This window comes from Falco biarmicus, chromosome 6 (genome assembly GCF_023638135.1).
Source record: "Falco biarmicus isolate bFalBia1 chromosome 6, bFalBia1.pri, whole genome shotgun sequence".
NCBI classification, from domain to species: domain Eukaryota; kingdom Metazoa; phylum Chordata; class Aves; order Falconiformes; family Falconidae; genus Falco; species Falco biarmicus.
Genome location: NC_079293.1, coordinates 71,822,026 through 71,841,458, shown reverse-complemented (window position 1 = coordinate 71,841,458; position 19,433 = coordinate 71,822,026). Strand labels below are relative to the sequence as shown.

At 39.4% G+C, this 19,433-nt stretch overlaps 1 protein-coding gene across 5 annotated transcripts in view; it reads right to left on the bottom strand.

Moving 5' to 3' along the window:
- Nucleotides 1-19,433, bottom strand: part of KIF13B (kinesin family member 13B) — a 133,139-nt gene that overhangs the window by 18,049 nt on the left and 95,657 nt on the right. For 3 of the 5 annotated variants that reach the window (XM_056343117.1, XM_056343121.1, XM_056343118.1), the window contains exons 29-38: nucleotides 19,091-19,146; nucleotides 17,678-17,802; nucleotides 16,393-16,569; nucleotides 14,715-14,807; nucleotides 13,650-13,802; nucleotides 12,574-12,651; nucleotides 11,855-11,908; nucleotides 10,904-10,924; nucleotides 3,757-3,874; nucleotides 2,644-2,777 (exon numbers count right to left, since the gene is read on the bottom strand). In XM_056343117.1, the coding sequence (XP_056199092.1) occupies nucleotides 2,644-2,777; nucleotides 3,757-3,874; nucleotides 10,904-10,924; nucleotides 11,855-11,908; nucleotides 12,574-12,651; nucleotides 13,650-13,802; nucleotides 14,715-14,807; nucleotides 16,393-16,569; nucleotides 17,678-17,802; nucleotides 19,091-19,146 (1,009 nt within the window). The remainder of the gene's footprint in view (nucleotides 1-2,643; nucleotides 2,778-3,756; nucleotides 3,875-10,903; nucleotides 10,925-11,854; nucleotides 11,909-12,573; nucleotides 12,652-13,649; nucleotides 13,803-14,714; nucleotides 14,808-16,392; nucleotides 16,570-17,677; nucleotides 17,803-19,090; nucleotides 19,147-19,433) is intronic. The other 2 variants (XM_056343119.1, XM_056343120.1) reach the window with 1 other exon arrangement.

Sequence of the window (19,433 nt, the reverse complement as noted above, 5' to 3'; positions counted from 1 at the left end):
ACAGTGACCCCCATCGCAGTCCCATCACCCACCAAGTACAATAGCCATTCATCACCGCCACCATCTAAATTCTTCTGGCCACATTTGCATCATCAGGCCATTATAAAGAAACAGGAAGAAAGATTACGAGACATGATATTTATGATCTTAAAGCCAGTCTTGCTATAGCAGCACGTATTTATTATTTGTGCTGCACAGGAGCAGCTGTAGATAATTCTGTAACTGTTCTTTCAATTTTTGCTCTCTCTTCTGTGCACTGTGATTGCTAACAGGAGTGAAGAAACCCTGTTTCCTTACTGATAGAGTTGCAAAGAATATCTACAAACCTCTCAAACCAGTGAGGTGTATTTGTAATACAATTGACTTGTTCCATTGCAAAACTAAAAGTAGCAAGGAATTTTAAGATTTCATTTTATTATACAGATTCAATGGTCATGGAAAACCAGGTTGTTCTCCAATGCAACCAAGCATTACAACATCACATGCTCCCGTTTATGTATTAGCTTTTATTTTTAAAAAACAAAGCAGAAATAGCATGTCCCCTCCTATTAAAAGCTGTTCTGTTCATAGAATCATTTAGAATGAAAAAGACCTTGGTGAGCATCAAGTCCACCCACAAACCCAGCACTGCCAAGTCCACCACTAACCCATATCACTGAGCGTCACATCTACACGTCTTTTAAATCCCTCCTGGGATGGTGACTCCCCCCCCTCCCTGAGCAGCCTGTCCCAGTGCTGGACACCCTTTCGGTGAAGAAATGTTTCCCAATCTCCAACCTAAACCTGCCCTGGTGCAGCCTGAGGCCGTTCCCCCTTGCCCTGTCGCTTGTGACCTGGGAGCAGAGACCGACCCCCCTGGCTGCAGCCCCCTCCCAGGCAGCTGTAGGGAGCGATCGGGTCCCCCCTGAGCCCCCTCCTCTCCAGGCTGACCCCCCAGCCCCCCCATCAGACTGGTGCCCCAGCCCCTGCCCGGCTCTGGACATGCTCCGGCCCCCCAAGCTCTGTCTGGGAGTGAGGGGCCAGAACGGACCCCAGGGCTTGAGGTGCTGATTACTTGAGTTTCCATACTAATCCATAATACAAATTAAAATCTCTTTAAATAGCTGTCTTTGTAGTTTAAAAACTGACTTCAAGACAAATAATACAAGACTGATCTCGAACAGTAGGAAGGAGTGGGAACAGGTGGTTAGACTAGAGGCAGGAAATTAGGCTTCATTGCTAATCTCAGCTCTCATTGATTCAGTAAGAATTCAAGAAGTTGTGAAAGGCTCTCACTGCAATTGCAAAGAGCACCTATTTGCATCTTTCAATACCCAAATACCTTTAAAGAAAGCCACTGTCTTAATTTTCATTCTCCAAATTTCATAGATGATTAAGTTTATATGATTCCTGTCTCAACACTAAGGCTGTTTGTTGTAAGCAAAAGGCAACGTGAAAATGTAAAGCATTATATTAGATATGGGAGTAAAATCTGCTCCTCTAATTACTTTGTAAAGAAAACTACAGTCAGATTAAAAATATTTCATATGTGCCTTATTTTTTTGTGTGCTATGCCTGTCATAAGTTACTTTAAAAAATATCTAAGTGCTAGTGCATTTATTTTTGCTCTATTTATTTATTTCTACTTCTGCAATGACAAAACAACTTCCTGTAGTCCTGGGACATTCTTGTAACAGCAAGTTTAGTTGTAGCAAACAACAGAACAGAATGGATCCCAACACAATTAACAGTTTCTTGGGGATTTTAGGGTTTGCTTTGCTTTGTTTTGAGAAAGACATCCTTTATAACATTTAAAACATCAAGAGGTGAAGAAAGTCTAAGTTAACAGGTAATGTACTTCCAGAACTCCAGAGAAGTGAACAAGGTGACAGCAGAGTTAGCTGGATGGTTAACAAAGCATGGACAGAAAGGACTTGCACAAACTTTAACAAGTGAAATCTGGCTCCAGATTTATCTTTGTAACAGTTTGTTAAATCTTCCAGACTTATACTATTGAGTACAGCCTCTCAAATAAAGGAGATATTATTATTTATAATGGATTCTGAATTTCATGTGTTTTTGTTAAAAGACAGTAGCTTTTTCTAGTCTGCTTGACCATGCATTAGCTACTGGTCAGATCACAGAAACCACATCTGGAGCAGGTGGAATTGTGCAGCACAGCATCCAAAAAAAGAAGAAAATCAAATGCTTTTCTGACACATGGAATAGATAAGAGAACGAACAAAAGCAACTGTCCAAAGTACACAGCAGAAGATGGCAAAAGGTGACATGAGCTGTGGTGAGGGGCAGGAGGGAATGGTATATGAAATAACAAATTAAAAATAGAATTACATTTTCCACTTGGCAATACACAAACACTAAGTGCACTTCATAAATTTTACTATTGTTGCTGCAAGCGGTATTACTATAAATCACGCTGGTAGTGTACTTGGCATTTCTAAAAAGCCAAGTGGGCTGAGTGTATCAATAAGTTTAAACAGCACCACTATCTCTGGACAGAATGCAGGAGAAATGCATCACAAAGCTTTACTATGACTAAAAGCTTGGTTTGCACTGCAACAACATATGAAATAGCACTTTGCCAGCAAGTCTAAGAGCACTCACCAATATTACTGCATAGCCTATTTGATTTAATTTTTTTACCTGCTGTGCAAGGGGAGAGGTCTGCCTGCCCTTTTTCTCATCTCTAACAGGAAAGAGAGACTTCAGCAGCTTTGGCATCTGAGGCACAAAGGACTTCACAGGATTCAGGTAGGAAGCAGCAAGGCTACCAATACCTGTTGGAAAAATTAAAAAATGAGAACAGTTATGCTTTGGGCAAAAGAAAACAAAAAAGCCCAAACCAACCCAAACACCCCTAAAAGAATATATTACAAAACTTAACATTTTAATTTAAGATGACATCTTCCAGTGCTCAAAGCATTAGCCAAAGAAAAGCATTGAGTGCTTGCTCCTCCCTTGAAAGGGACATACAAATCTGGGTAGGTCTTAAGTCTGTGGCCCCAGTATATAGAAATGTTTTTTCATCGCATGATGTGAAAAAGCTCATTCTGTGCAATTCGAAACATAAAATGCTTTGTAACTTGCAGAAGCAGAAAAAAAACCAAACAAGCAAACCAAGAAGCAAAATCGAAAAAGGATGTCCATACAACACACAATTTTAATGATAATTACAAAACTTACTAGGAGTAAAAGATGAGAAGATCCAAGTTAAGAAAAAGAAAAAAAATGTTAGGGGAATTCAACCCTCCTTACTCATACTGCCATTTTTCTACACTACTCCCCCTTGAGAAAACCTAGGCAGTAATATAAACATTATTACTATATATTTCAATTATATATTAGGCTGCAAAATATCCATCCAATTCCAGCGCTGCTTACTTTCTGAAACATTAGTAGCCTTACTGTCTTTGCTGTTTTACTCATGTAACAGCAAGTTCTGAGCCCAGCTAGCTTTTGGCTTTAGAAACTGAACTGAGATAAAAGAGCGCATCTTCAGACAACTGTAAACATGTGGCATTTGCCTCTTCACAGAACTAATACCAGGTCTAAAGGAAAGGCTAGTCAGAGTTGCTTAGAGTCCGAGTAGCTTAGCCACAATGCTAAATGTTCCCAGAGAGAGAACTGCATGGACATGGCTCTGGAGAAGAAATTTCTCTGTGCCTCTGAAAGCAGCTCAGCTTTATCTGACATTCAGCTGTAGCAATTTCATTCCATCTTTTAGGAAAGTTGTCTTAGCTTTAGGAAAGACCTTACCCGGGTCAGGTGAGTGGTTCTGCTGCCCAGAGCCTGGCAGAGAGGTACGAGATGGACTAATGCCTCTACTGGAATTTGTGGCACCTTGGGATACATCTTGCTGACTCTCCCATCGGCCCTGGAGGAAAAAAATAGTTGTATTTTTCAAGGTCAGCACACCAGCAAGAGTACAGCAATACTTACATACCACATCAGCCTGCACGGCCCCTTTGCAAAGTTCAGAACGCATAAAGCTGAGGAAAGACCCTTCCCCAGAGGCACTTTTATTTGAAACACCCAGTCCTGCAAAGATAAGCACCCTCAGCATCAAGGCACAGAAAAAGTCTACTTACAGACCTCAAAGCTATAATATTTCACTCAATTATGCAGGTGTGTTTTGGAAGTTGAGTACATTACAACCAAGTGGAAGTAAAATAGTACTGTCTGCCCCAAATTCATAAATATTTTGTTTATCTAACTCGGGAAGCGGTCGCGAGTGAAGTCTGGATGTAGAGTGTCAGAAGGAAGGGATGAGGACAGACAGAGCTCTGAACAAGAAAAGAAATCAGACCTTAGACCTAACGGCTGGACATTAGTGCCCAGGGTCCGAGAATGGATGAGCTGATCGGATCACAAGGAAGCAACTGTAGTATTGCAATTTTTTAAACAGCTTGGAAAAAGAGAGAGATGGAATACACAACAACAAGCTGCGGATACCAGGAGCCAAGAAAAAGATTAAGTAAAGACAGGTTAGAGTTTTGACATGGTTAGTGAAGATTAAATATGATTTTCAGATCTGCAAGAGCCTGAGTGTAGATGAATGGGAAGAAAGAGTGACTGAGAAAGTGCTAGGCCATCTGCCTTTCCAGGATTCTCTAGCTGGGTTTTCACATGGATTCCAAGGGAGGTACACACCAACCTGCATGTGGGGTGCGATTTCTCTTGCTTTTACAAAGGTCCACTGTGGTATTCCATCTTTCATCTCAACCTCATGGCTCAGAAACCAGCTCAACACCAAAGTCTGTTGGCTAGCAAAGAGAATCTCCAAGCTAGTCTTTCACACCAGTGCACAAGCATCAAGAATCTACAGGGCCAAATCATTTTTTCTTAACTCTGTCATCTTGATACGTAAAATCATTTACAGATTTGCCTACAATTACACTAAGTGACTGGGCAGAAAGTGTCTCTGCTGAAAGTTTCATGTGGTTACAAGACAGCATTAGTGCTTCGCCAAACCGAGCACCACGTTAGACGTGCAGAACCAAAAGGCAGGCACTGAAATGCAGGTGGTTGTCCTGCAAACTGCTGCTACAGGCACACCTGCAGTGCTGTCAGAGCAGTCCCTTCGCCCTGCTGAAGAGCAGGCTCTAATAAAGCTGGATGGTGCTAATTTACTTAATTTATAGGAGACCTTAAGGCAATTCAGTATCTATTTAAATCTATGGGTCAAAAGAATCTGGTCTCAAATGCTACAAGAAGTCTCAATGTCTTGTGGAAAAGTGCTGTCCTGCTGGGGTGGCAGAGTGCCCTCAGGACTACAAGTTGCAAAGTTTCACCTTTCCAGAAATAGAGGTTGCAAAGACAGGACGGTGCAGTCAAACCAATCCCAATACAACCCACAGTCTGATCCCACTTCTGGTAAAGAGTTGTGCTATGGTTGGTGCAGTATCTGTACCTGTCTGGATTATATTGTACATGTACCTGAATCTTGCTTCTTCTTTTACAAGACATAAATACTTTCACAACGAGACGGTACTGTGGACACACTAGAAAGAAGTCCCCAGGGATGGACAGACCTGCTACATCCCAGACCACAAGTTTCATGTATTTTTCCTGGAGGAAGAGGGGGGGAAATGTGCCTTTTCAAGAAGCTTCGTAGTGTTGGATGCAAGAAAATAATCCGACCTTGAACAGAAAAATGACAGGCAGCTAAACTAATCTTAACTGTAACTTGAAGTCATGAATGTTTCACAAATAATAAATAAGCCAGGATAGGAGGAATAGATTTCTCCAATGGGTTGAAGGTCACACTGAGCAGCCCAGAGCAAAAATCGTTTCCATTTGGATCTATAAGTTAGTCCCATAGAAGCTTCCCTGCTTTGAATAGCAAGTAACTCGCACTTTTGCAGAGCAGCACCCGTCTTCAGACCTCTGCTAGCTAACGCCTCTATTAACGGATGCAGATAAAAGAGGTGCTGTTTCTGTGAAGTAACATTTGGGACACCTGGAGACTAATGGATGTCCGAGTTCACTGCAGGCAGCCATCCTGAATGTCAAAACTGATATAACCCAGGCTGAGACAAGCGGGGGCTTGTTTAGTCTTGTATTTTTGAGGACTTCAGTGTTTAAGACCTTCTTGAAGGCTTCCTGCTCTATCAGCATGGATGATAGAGCTGTTCTACCCATACCTTAACCCCCGACTTAAGCATTATTTTTGACCTGCAACTCCTTTGTGTCTTACATACACCAAAAAGTCATGCCTATGTCTGGCAAATTCTTTCCACAAAATGCTTCTATGAAACATTGTCGTTTTGCTCCCCAGAAACTCTTATTCAGGCTTTGGCAGTCTTGTGTTTCAACTAGTACAGGTTTTTTTTAGGGGGCCTTACCACATGTAGTCTTGCCCCATTTATATCCATTCAAAATACTGCTTCAGAGACCGTGTTCTTATCCTGCTATTGTGATCGTTTCACACGCTGCAGCAGATATTGAAAGCCAGCATGGAAACAGCCAGTGACTTCAGACTATGCTTAAACTGTCTTCCCCTTTGGGATGTGAAATGTTTCCTCAAGTCTCCTTCTCTGGCTCCCACTGGTGGGTTAGTTTGCAGGAGAAGAGTCAAAACATGAAACAAGTTCATAGCTTATTCAGATGCGGAAAATACTCAGTGTAACTCAGTATTCTTTGGATGCACCAGCACAGCGGTGCTGAACGAGTTTTGATATTTATTTTTTTTTAAGAAAAAAAAAAAGATGACTGGTGGGAAGTCGTCACAGGACTCAAAGAATCTTGAAATACATTTTGGTTTTGTTGCCTTCTGGTCTGGTCTGCCATCAGCCTGGTATATGTTGGCATTTGGTTAAGAAAGAGAACTATGGGAGAGGAGGGCAAAGCATCTGAAGGCTCCTTTTTTGGAGGACATAAAGTTTTTAGCGTTACTTTTGGATCTCAGGATAATGATCCACTTACTAAAGACAAATGGATAAAGGTGACATGTCTTAATAATTTTCTATCTGTAGGCCAACTCTAAGTGCTTCCAGAGACCACAGAGGCATAAGAAACAAAGACTATTATGGGAAAGCTTACTAGCTTACTAGAACACCGACTCAACGGAGGTAAAGAACAACTGAATAATTTTCTGAATCATGATTTCTTGAGTAAAAGTGCTGTTCATTGACTGTTTCAACAAAAAATAGCTTCAGGGCTTCAGGCAAGTATCTTGACTTTCTAGACCTGTTTGGAAAATGATGGACAAAACTGAAGTAGGTGAGAAACAGAACAAAACAGTCTCAGAATATTAAACTTGCACAAAAAGAATGGCAGAGTTTAGTGCCTTTTTCCTTATGAAAAGACTTTTTTCTTAGCATCTTCAGGAAATCTTGCTTCAGCCTTGATATTATGGGTGACTACCTTTTCCATATAATTTTAGATATTTTGCCAGGTTGAATAAAATGAAGGTCCTGAAAACAAGAATATGCACTTGAGAAAAGGATTTGTCCGGTCGTGCACTTAAGGCATGTTGGGTTTTTAAATAATGATTGCTTTGGAGAGAGCAGAAAGATCATCATTTTAGACTGAAGGTCAGATTTTTTTAGGGGTAATGTGAGCCTCAATTCTGAGATGACAGCAAACCATTAAAAAGTAGGCAAATCAGGGCAAGAGAGAAACATTTGCAAAAGAAAACACTGGAGACAACTGAAAGGGTCAACTGTTGCACGAAGAATGTGCAGAGGTAGTTCACAAATGATTGATTTTACTAAGCCGGATTGAAAGATAACCCATCTCAATCTCACAAAGAAAAAAACCAGAAGAATTATTAACTATATTAACTTGATGAAGTTCCTAAGTTTCTCATATGCATGTTATACAGCACTCTCACATGATTGCTTTGTGCATTCACTAACTGAAACACTTAAAGTCTAAGCAATTGGTATTATTTAAGTGCTGTGAATCTTTCCTCTATCAAGAAGGGTGGTGAGAGAAAGGAAGGAAGCTTGTAAATCATTTGCCCAGAGGAGTCATCATTTTCTGAATATATTTGGTCTCTGCCAAGTGACCAAACAGAGGTCAAGTGACTTAATTTAACAAATCAAAAATAGCCACCAGAAGAATGCATGTCCCTTGATATATTTTGATACAGAGCTGTTTATAAAGTGGTTTATTTCTGTAATGCCTTCTCCTTCTCCTCTGCCTTCCCTTCTTTCACACATCCTCCACGAAAAACACCGGGGAATTTATTTCAGGTCAGCACCGACATGCACAAAATCTTTAGAGTAAATATGGGTGATCACTACCTAAGTCATCTGTAGGCTTTACCTGACAACAATTCTTTTCTTGAACTCGACAGACCATTACAATGCAGCCACTGGGTAAGAGAAATGAATAGTTCTTGTGTTTTATTATTTTAGCAGTTCAGAAAAGGCTTAGGAAAAGGTGACCATGTAGCACTTAAATACAAGCATACAGCTAGGACAAAAGGCACTTGTTCTCATGAACAGCGAGATTATTCAAATTGATCTACATGGTACCATTTTGCTGAAAAAACTCTGGTTCCTGGTAAAACCTGAAGGTTAAGTGGCACAATCTTGTCTTACTTCATTTTTGGATACAAGGCTTTTGAGCTACAAACTACTGGACCTTTGGGAAAGGAAGCATGACTGTCAAAGACAGAATGGCTATTGTGCAAAGGTCTTTTAAGAACAACTCATGAAATTTTTCATCAGAATGTGATTATAGTCTGAAGAAGACCTGTAAACACAAGGCAGAGGTGCCTTCCATTCTTTGTGCGTCTAATTCATCCAGTTTAGAGTCAACTGAATTGTTAACCTTCTAATGCAAGCACCCTGGAACTCAAAAAACCAGCTCCGTATCTTAGATCACCACTAACAGACTATACTCATGTATCATCTGACACATGCTGATGTGCAAGTTGAAATAAAATGCATCTCACTCTCCTGTAACCATATATGTAGGGGTAACAGGAGCAAAAATTGGCGTCTTCTCATTTAAGCAAGCAGATATAACTTAGAGGTCAGACCAAATGTAGTCCTGTTAACCTAATACGAGATATCTGTAAGTATCTTCTGAAGTAAATTTAGAAAACATCTCCTTGCCCTCTCGGCCAGTTAGGTAGCTTAATCTTGTAAGTTATTATTACAAAATATCCCAAAGGTGACGTAAATATTTCACATGAATGCATACCTCAGTGTGAGAGTCATCCTGCTCTTTGGAAGCTCTTGGTGGTATCAGTACACAGAGATATTCTTTAATGCTTTTCCAGAATGTGCCAAACCCACACTTCTGCTCCAGTCCTGGAGAAGGGCTTTTCTAGCTCTTTATGGGGGTGTGACCACCAAACCACATTTGTAGTAACAAAGATCCAACTATGGCTGCAAGATGAATCTGGGTCCTAATTCTGGAAACTTCTGATCTGCCTGTTTTATTTGCACCAATACCATCTTTATTGCTTATTCCAACTTGTCTAATATTCTTGTTTACAGGGGAATGAGTCTTGGGTATCACAGTGATGAAGAATGAAGCAACATTCACATTCATAACGTTACCAGTATGAATGGTGCTTTACATAGACGAATGAGACTTGACAGCCCTTTCCACAAAACTAAAAATCCATGGTAAAGACAGCAGGAATGCAAGGAATAATACTGTTAAAATTAGAGAGAAACATGAATTAATGAAATGAACGTTAAAGAGAGGAGTATTCTGAAATATGTCAGCAGCTTCCACTAATATTAAAGTATGCAGGCTTGACAGATAGTTCTGCACCCAATTCAGGATGCTGTTACTATCCTGTGACTGATACTTCTTATGACAGAATAAACCATTTGTTTGAGATTAGCTTATTATAGTCACTTGTAAACAAAACCAAATTCCTGATAAAATAACGATTTATGACTACTGGAGAAGACTTCTTACTCATTAAATTTCTCTGCAAGTGACAAAGACACCTAACTTATTTGAAACTCCCCACATCAAGGCATTCTCAGATCCTTTATGCTAAAATAGATAGGACTGATATCACTAAAGTGTGCTTTACAACGTCTGTGTGCTATAGGAACATTTAAACATTTGTTTAACGTTTCACGGTTATTACAAATGCTTTCATTTGTCTCCCTATGGAAACTGAACCAGAGATCCATTTAAACCCAGAAATTTCTAATGGGGCAGTTTGCACCCTGTCATGTCCTGAGCAACAAGTGCCTTGAAACGAAGCACGCTGCAAGCAAGGAGGTAAGCTACATAACCGCAGGTCCATTTTTTACAGTAGTACAGTGTGTTTGCCAGCGGATACATCAATCATGGTGAAGAGCTGCAAAACCCCATGCAAACCACTACCAATTAACTCTGATTAAGCAGAGCTTGGTACAACTAAGGGGAGAAACAGTCATTCCTCCGAGAGGGTTAACGTGATAGCAAGGATGCATATGTTTTCCATTGGCCCAGTACTAATTTAAAATTATTCCTTCTTAGAAATCAAGAGTTGTTAACACTGAACTATCTGAAGCCATAAAGCCTGAGAAAGATTTGGAAGAAACTCAAAGTGTATTTCATCTCAAGGCTAATATACATGACTGGCATATATTTGTTTGCTTTCGTGTCTTTTTTTTTTTTTTTTAAGCTGAGATGGGGCCATTTCTGAAATAACTTCAACCTGTCCAAAGAACTGTAAGAAATGGCATTAAATAGCTATAGCTCTGTAACAAACCATAAGATACATCCAAGAAGGAGAAACTTCTCTCATTTGTACCAGTTTCACACTGCATTAATGACAGGCTTTTCAATGGAAAAACTTGTTTGCTGTGTACTATGCAAATGAGACACCACCAGCAGCATCTTCAAAGCAGGAAGTAAAAGCGTGTAAGTGAGCAAAATAAACTTTATAGTGAGATAAAATTATTATCCCACTCATTAGGTGGACCTAATGCATTACCTCTGCTGGGACCTTTGGACTCTGAAACATGCAATGAGAGAAATCATTGAGGGGAAGGGAGAAGAAAAACAAATCATTAAGAACTCTGGTCTTTAATTTTTGCTTTAAAAACCTACAATATTGAAACATCCCACAGCTCTCTCCAAACAGAAGTTGCTATAAGCACTTTATCACCTGCACATATTTTAGCATTCTCTACATGGATCAGATGTAGCAGATTTAGCAACCAATGCTAGAGCACTACATCAAAATTCTATTATTCCGTGCAACTGCATTATGCATTAAAATGCCTTGTCACCACTAGATTCTGCCTTTTAAAATGACTACACGCTTGCTGGGCAGAATATCTATCAGGATAAGACCTTCTAGTTTATCTAGGATTTGGAAAATAAGTTTAAATTTAATCTTTCACTTTTTAAAGAATTACTTTTGATCTATACTGTTGTTTTTAAGGAGTGTAATGGGCTGAAATATCACCCACCATAAGCTTATGACTGCTGGTTTCTCTCTGAAGGTCAGGGACTCTCTTCATAGGCCTCTATTCTGTCCTAGAGGTGGACCTGAACTTACACATGAACCCAAATTTGTCCCTTACCCAAAGGTTTGCGTCCACTCAGGTGAAAGCTTTGGAAGAGCTCTGAAGCTGGACACTGAGAAAAACGTGAGGGATGGCTATGTTTAATCCCATCTGCTCAACTTGGGTCTGCCGTGACACATCCCACAGCAGCTGGCAGCTAGGACTATTTGACTGACGAAGGCCTGGGAACTTTCCCAGAGAGGTCTAGTGTAGCACATCCAAAGCTAGGTATGCCCTAGGAACAGTCCCAAGGACACAAGCATGTGCCCCATCTTTTACAGATGTTTCCCACTTATGCCCCTGTAACTGGGATAGCGTAGTCACTGTAGCTACTTTTTTCCTACAGATTTCCCAGGAGACCTGCAGACACTTACCCGGTTACTGCTCAGGTTATAAGGGGGTGCTAAATCTTGGCGGCTTCCAGAAAGCTGAAATAATTAAGACAAGCAGAGTTATTTCCTAACAAAAACTCGAACAACTAATACAATATGCCTCTTGACAAACATAAGGAAGGGTAAGAAGAAACAGTTTTGTGGTTAAAACAGAACTGAAATCCAAGAGATGAAAGGTGAAATCCTGATTATTGACCTGGAAGGAGCATTTGATTTGACAAGTTTGAATACTAGTTCTGTCAAAGGATTTCCTTCCAAATTTTGGACAACAGAAACCTCATTTTTCTTATGCACAATGCTGTTAGAAAGTTTAAGATCAGTAAATACTTGTAACTTGCTTTCAAATCTTGTAAAGAAAAAGAGAAAAAATAATTTTCAACTAGATAGATAAATGAAAAAAACCTCCAGTGTTCAGAAAAAAACCCACACCACCACAAGTTCTTTTTACGTTGTTTTTTCAGATAGTCTGGATTTATGGGTGCTTTCAAGCATACCAGCCTGTATGATGAAAGCATGAATATGTGGAGATTTTGTCTTCACTTAGCAATTTACATGCTCACAAACAGCACAGACAAATAGAAGGGTCAAACAAAAGGAAATTTATTGCTATATTCCATGACTCTGGCATCACAGGAACCTGCAACTGAAGGACTGGACCTGCTGCCCTCAATATGCTGCTGATGCCAGCATGGAATACTCACCCGATTCACATTGGGAGAGCTCAGGCTCCTGCGATAGAGTTTTCCTTTTCCCATCAGCTGCTCTTTTACAGCAACTTCCTGCCAATCATAGAGAAGCAAAATTGAAAATATGCATGTTTTGCAAGAATCTAAGCTCCAATAATCCCAGGATAGTTTTGTCTATACAAGAAAAATGTTTCTAAACTGCCTGATTGCATAGGCTCCTGTCTGCAAGGTCTACTATAATCTAAAACTTGCACGTAACATGGATAGAAGCGTAAGAGTAGATAAACTTCAATATCTAGTATTTTGCTGATTGGCACACGTAAGATTTTACGGCTAGTTCTGATTGTAGGAGATGACTGTTACAGATGCGAAAAGTAAGACTCCCTTTCCTAGCTGAGCTCTTCTTTTAATCCTTTAAACTAATTATATATGACAGGAAACTTGGTTTCAATACTTAGAGTGCATCACACTTCACCATTAATTTATAGTGGGCAGGCACATACTCTAGCTTGTTTTGCATAACTTTCTTTTGTGCTTGCATAATTTATATCACAACAATTTTCAGTGAATGTTTTTCTCTCCTGTATTGTTCCTGGTAAACAGATCAAGTTACAGTACTTGAGATTAATCCAACCAATGTCGTCTTTATTGACAGAATGGGTTTGGTTACTTCAAGATAGAATATGGGCAAAATGACCAGAACTCTAGAAATCTAGTAGCAGCTTTGGGAACTATTAGCTAAAGCCCAAGCTTCAGAAAGCAAAAGAAATGCCACACAACTACTTTTTTCTGAACCATAATTAGCAATGCACAGTCTTAAAAACAAACCCAGCATCCCATAACAGCACATTTAACGTAAAGCTCCCAGCCCCATCCATCCATATTGCAGGTAGTTGAGCGAGCACATCTCTGTAAAGACAGCTGCATTGCTCCTTTGGATGTCTGCCATGTGCACACTTTGGAAGGCTGAGGTATGCACTGAAGCGGTTGGTTTGTTAGCCATTGTATGCACTTACAAGAACATCTGCATTGCCATACATTGTTCTTGGGAAGCATATTCTCTGCTGTCGACTACAGCCTTAAAAACAGACCTGGCGCAGACGATCCAAGGTGAGAATGTTCTCCACAGCCAGCACACTCCTCAGGTACTTCTCAATATAGGCTTCAGAGTCAGCTGAAGCTGCATCTTCAACGTTTGCTGCCATTCGGGCTAGTGCCTCCCGCTCCTCAGCTCCTTGAGCATCCTGGGGAGAGGAGAAGAAATTACATCCTTTTAAAATAAAAGAAAAGTCTCCCACATCATCTTCTCCTGAAGAAAAAACATTTTTAGAACACACAGCACAGAGCCAACATTGTTTGCCCTTAAGCTCAGGGGCAGATTCGGATGTGCTCCTAGCACAGTCACAGACTGCTCAAGCTACACGTGGTTATTGTTTTTTGGTTTGGGTTCGGGTTTTGTTTGTTGGGGTTTTTTTGAGAGTTTCACAGTAAGACATTGCTATTGATTAACAAAAGGCTGCATTCAGATATTTTGTAATTAATTAGTGCTCAAACATGCTTGGGGCATTACCTATCCTGTGAGGAAAACAAAATTTCAAGTGATTTGCAAGAAAAAAAATAGACCATTGCCTGAGAAATGTTTCAACACAGACTGCTAAATACAGCAGAACATAAAAGGCAGAGTCAGGCAGCAATCAGACTTTCGGCTCTTCATGTGTTAATGCTTTTTACAAGTGCTCTGATAGAGCATCTGTTTGGAAGGAAAGGATTAGCATCTAACTATGAACATGCTCAGGAATCAAGAGTTGCATAAAAACGTTACTTAGAAAAAGCCACTTCGTTCCTTTTTACATATTCTCATGCACCCTACATGAGGCACTTCACCCACCCATCTTTACTCCTCCTTTTTCTCTCTCTTTAAAATGTTTCTTCAAGGACCTGAGCAAATAGATGCTCACTCAACAAAATACACAGTGACACTGATAAGAGCTAGGTTGCTGCTAAGTCACAGCATGTAAAGGAATACGCTTGATAATCTTTTATAAACCCCATAGTTTATGCTTGCAGCAGCAAGAGCTAGCATGCTCAAAATAAGGGGAAAAATCACAGAGTTAGAGTCTCTTAGCCAGTTTCAGATAGTCTGATTTCTTATTCACCTCTGGAATATTTGAGACTATCTCAAAAGTGACACCACAGCCAGGAATGGAACTTCGGTGGGACATTCTTCGGAGGAAACTCTGTGCAAAACCCTGTGTGGAGGGGAAGAAAAAAAGATATTTTTTTCTTCAAGGAAAACATATTCTAACATATTTCAACTGATGTAAATATAGTTTACAATGAAAGAAGTCCAAACCCAAAAGGCTAGCCAATATGTAAGAGTCAAATATTTTAACCTGGAGACAAATAATTTGCTTTTCTGTATTTTAGATACAGAGAAAGGATAGAATTAACTTCCTTCTTTGCAAGGTGACTGCTTAACCAGCACACAAAGCATTTGCTAGCTCTAAAGGTGAGGGGTTGCTTTTTTTTACTAGAGCCCTAGGTGACTTGTCTTGAATACTGACAAGTACAGACATTAAATTCTTGACCAAAGAGATCGTTATGAAGAATGATTTAAGGGGGCATGGTCATTGTTTATGCTGACTTGGCGCCTTGCAGGGTTAAGAACTGGACTGTTGAATTAATGCAGAGATGAGTCATTCAAAGATGCTGCTGAGATGAATAGCCAGGAAAGGTTATTGATGAGGATTTTTAGAAAACTAGCAAGAAAGCCAAAGATTCTGTGTCGAGTAAAAGTAAAACACATCAGTGACTAAATCCGTAGAAAACAGAATTGATGAAGACTTAATACAATTGTAATTACTGGCATGCTCAATTTACCTATTGAATGCACTCTTCCATTCTATATGACAACAAATTCACTGCTCCCTTTCCGAGAAAAAGCTTTTGCCTGATCAAAGCACCAAGAACTGTAGTTCTAATCCTAGCACTGAAAGCAGTTTAGAGTTGCCTACAGGGTTTCAGGGTGTGACCACACCTCTTCTGCTCTGGCTTTAGATTTTAGCTACAGATGTGCAAACAGAATAACAATTCGGGTTTTCTGCTTTGTCATTATCACTGCTAGGGGAAGCTGGCTTCCGAGACGACACTGAACAAACTCTTCCTCACCATCTTTCTCAAGAATTAAATATTTTGTAGGACATGACGCTGCAAATGGAATGACAGTCTTCTGCTTTCCATTTGTCAAACATCCTGCTCTAATCTACACATTATCACAAGAGCACAAGACAATTGGAAAACATAAAAGACCAAGAGTGATTAACTTTGACAAATTACATTAAGAGGACCTCTGCTCCAACTATTGCTAATTTATCTCTAAATATCTGGATGCATAAGTAGAAATGGTTAGCAGCAATGTGTGACCATCTTATAGGAGCAGGAAAACACACAAGTTTCTCCTGATGCACAGTTTTTGCAAAACATGAACTCCAAGCTCACAAGAAGTTAACTCTTCCTACTTTTTCCAGTGACTGGGGATAAAGCACTTAGTAGTTAATACAAATAATACCAAATCTGTCATAATTGGATGCCATTGAGCCTTTACAAAAAAGCTGCATTATCATATGCAATACAAAAGATACTATGAAAATTACTTGGCAGCTTCAAGTCTCTGTGTGTGCCATTGATATGGTACTTCCATTCAGGCAGAGATGAAGGTAGATGTAAGAAAATAAGTCACAGCAGCAGCATATTGCACAAATCATAGCCTTCCCCTCTTCAAGCAGTGATAAATGTGGGGCAGAGCAAAAATGTGAAGGATTAGAAAAGATATACCTGTCTGCCATACACATTAACACAAATGCGCTTGCGTAACACTAATTGCATTTCTGCAGGATGGCTGAGCTGGACAGTGGCTCTCACAATAAGGTAAACTCTTTCATCTGCTGCTGTTCCTTTACTGAGCTGGATACAGTCGTGGACTGTGGAATCCCATGAGGCTTCTGCTTTCACCTGCAAAGGAAAAAAATGTATCCTCTAATAAGCATAATTAGGTGTATAATTAACTGTAATTAATTAAGCATAATTAACAAAAATACATAATACATAAATTTTGAGAGTCAGCTTCTCCATTTCACTCCCTGTGAAGAAAAATCCCTACACTTTAGAAAAGGCCATTTAAAAATCAAGATTAGTTTGCCAAATGAAGACGCTGGGATTAAAAATGCCAACTTGCTCGAAGTCTGGAACATTTCCTCTTGAAAAAAGATCTTTGAATACTCAGGATCACTGCAAATAAATTATAAAATATGCAGAACTACAGGATTATTTGGCCTAATTTATTAAAATAAACCAGAAAGCAACAGAGATTGCAGTGAATATCTTCCATCACACACAAACTCTCCCATCTGTATTTGAGAAATAACTTTGCTGAAACATTTCTAGCAGTATACAGCAAAACCTGGAATTTCTCTTCTTGAATGTTTTAAAATGTGTTACTGAAGCTGTAAACGGTTTATCTTCAAGCCATAAGAAAAACGGCCTGGTAGACATCTTTCCAGGCTTTAAAAACAAAACAGAACAAAAAAAATCTACCAAAGCCATCAGGAATAAAGCTCTTCTAAAAATATAAAAAGACATAAGTTTCAGAGTAAGGAGCAAAACTTTAAGATAAAAAAAATAAATCACAGATTCTAAACTTAATAGCAAAAATTATAAACCAGCAATTGTAAAGTTGTAAAGCTATGAGTTATGTGCCAAAATTGAGTGTAATGAAAGTAACAATGCAGAGGCAAGTATGTTAACTGCAGGAACAGTTGAGATCACTTAGTTCTTCAGCTGGGGACTTCAGTATTCCAACTTATTCAGGGGGTTTATTTTTAAACACAACTCAATCTCAAGCTTTTGTAATGCTTGGATACAGATGAAGGAAGATCCTTACTATTTTCCAAATCATGGTTATACTAGCAAATATCCTTGAACACACAAAGTCAGTCATATAAGAAAAAAGTGTTGTATCCTTTGTATGCCATCTTTGAAGCATTATTTTTATATCTGAATATATAGAGAGAACAATTAGAAGACTTCTAAACTAAATATACTGGTCTGCATCTCTGCTTACCTCGCTATCATGATGCTTCACAATCTGCAGTTCAAAGAATTCCTCCTCCTCTTCTGCAACAAGAGTAGCGTCCCATCCACCCGCTTCTGGGTCATCAAGGTTATCCTGAGAACTGAAGTCATCAGCTAGAAACAAAAGTGAATGCAGGTGAGGAGGCACAAAGCAATTATCCTTTTTAAAAACATCCAGAAAGTCATGAAATCACATTTACATCACTTAACTCCCCAGCTTGAGTACTTACACTCTACCTAAAAAAGAAAAGCTCCCTGCATTGTTTCACTCTGAAGAGTCCCATTTCTATACAGAAAGCATGCACAAAGATTTGGGGACACAGACTCAAGAGTGCTTTATGAAGTCTTCTATTGTACAGGAGGCTCCTCCCGTTGCAAACATCGCCTCCTGGCCCACAGGTGTATTTTCACCACTACTGATCAATCACACTAAGTACATTGCTCATTCAGCATTAGTTAGGTGGTGTGGGTTTTTTAAAATAAAGATAAGCTACTGGTTGAACAAGTAAAAATACTGTACTTTCAGATCATGATTAAACAAACCCTTCATCTGTTTTTTGAGAAGAAGCTCAACCTGTCCTGGCTCGAGTCCCTCACCATGAATTAATTATTAACTAGCTCCTCTCTGAAGTCATTTGATATGCCAATGTGCTTTTTTAGGCGAACAAGCCATAAATGTAAACAGCACTGCAGCAAACACCTCCCCACCTGCACCTGGTGCTTCTAACCCAAGTGTTAATGCTCATCTAAACATCTTAACAAGGATTTGTTCAACTGATGAGGCACTGTTGGCCCCCTAGACTACTGTAGGCTTGCCACTTTCTTGGCTACCATTTCCCATCTTTAACAGAAGTATCTGATAAACACACTGTTTGAATTGGATTTTCTATTTGGATGTACTGAAACATACGTTGTTTAAGGAAACACATAGGATCACACTCTGTAAAACTAACTTCATCTTATAATCCCATGGGATTTTGATAATGCAGGTTATTACCAGTAACTTCACATTTTCTTTTAAGCCATCAGTAAAGAAATTATAGGATATAGCATCAGTGCTGTATCCTCGTGAGACCTCAGAAAGAATGTTCCCAACAACAATTTTGCCTTTACTCTGCCTTTTGCCATTCACTCCCTGAGGTGTATTCATTTTACTGTTTCTATTTTACTTATTAAACATCTGCAAAACACTGAGATTATTAAAACCTATGGTTCTTCCATACACAATGCCGTGTATTTTGAAACATTAAACAGTATGTTCCAGTGAAAAATGAGCACTCTCAAATTAATCTACCTGCCATTCCAGGCATTTCTTCATTTTATCAGCTTGCTTAAATGCTACAATGTCATTGGTAGTACAAAGTTAGCTCCGAAGTACTCTGTCATTTTAAGAACCACTTACCATTCAAGTCAAGGAAAATAACAGGAATGTGGGTTTCCATACCAGGCACAGGAGTCCTAAAATGCACGACAGGGACAATGGTGGCATTTAAAGTAACGCAGATTTACCCAGCACACATACCTTATGAGATACAAGCCCACAGTACATTACATTCAGTACAACTGCAATTTTAAGCCAGACCATTGATAACCTTGGCAAACAGCTTTATTTTAATTTACTGTTGCAGACTCCAAGACTCAACTCAATTGGTATTTCTTTTATACCAGCTATCTTAGAATTATGTTCTCTGACCTCTGCTTTCAGAAATCTTTTCCCCCTCCAAAATGCTAATAGCAAAATCAAG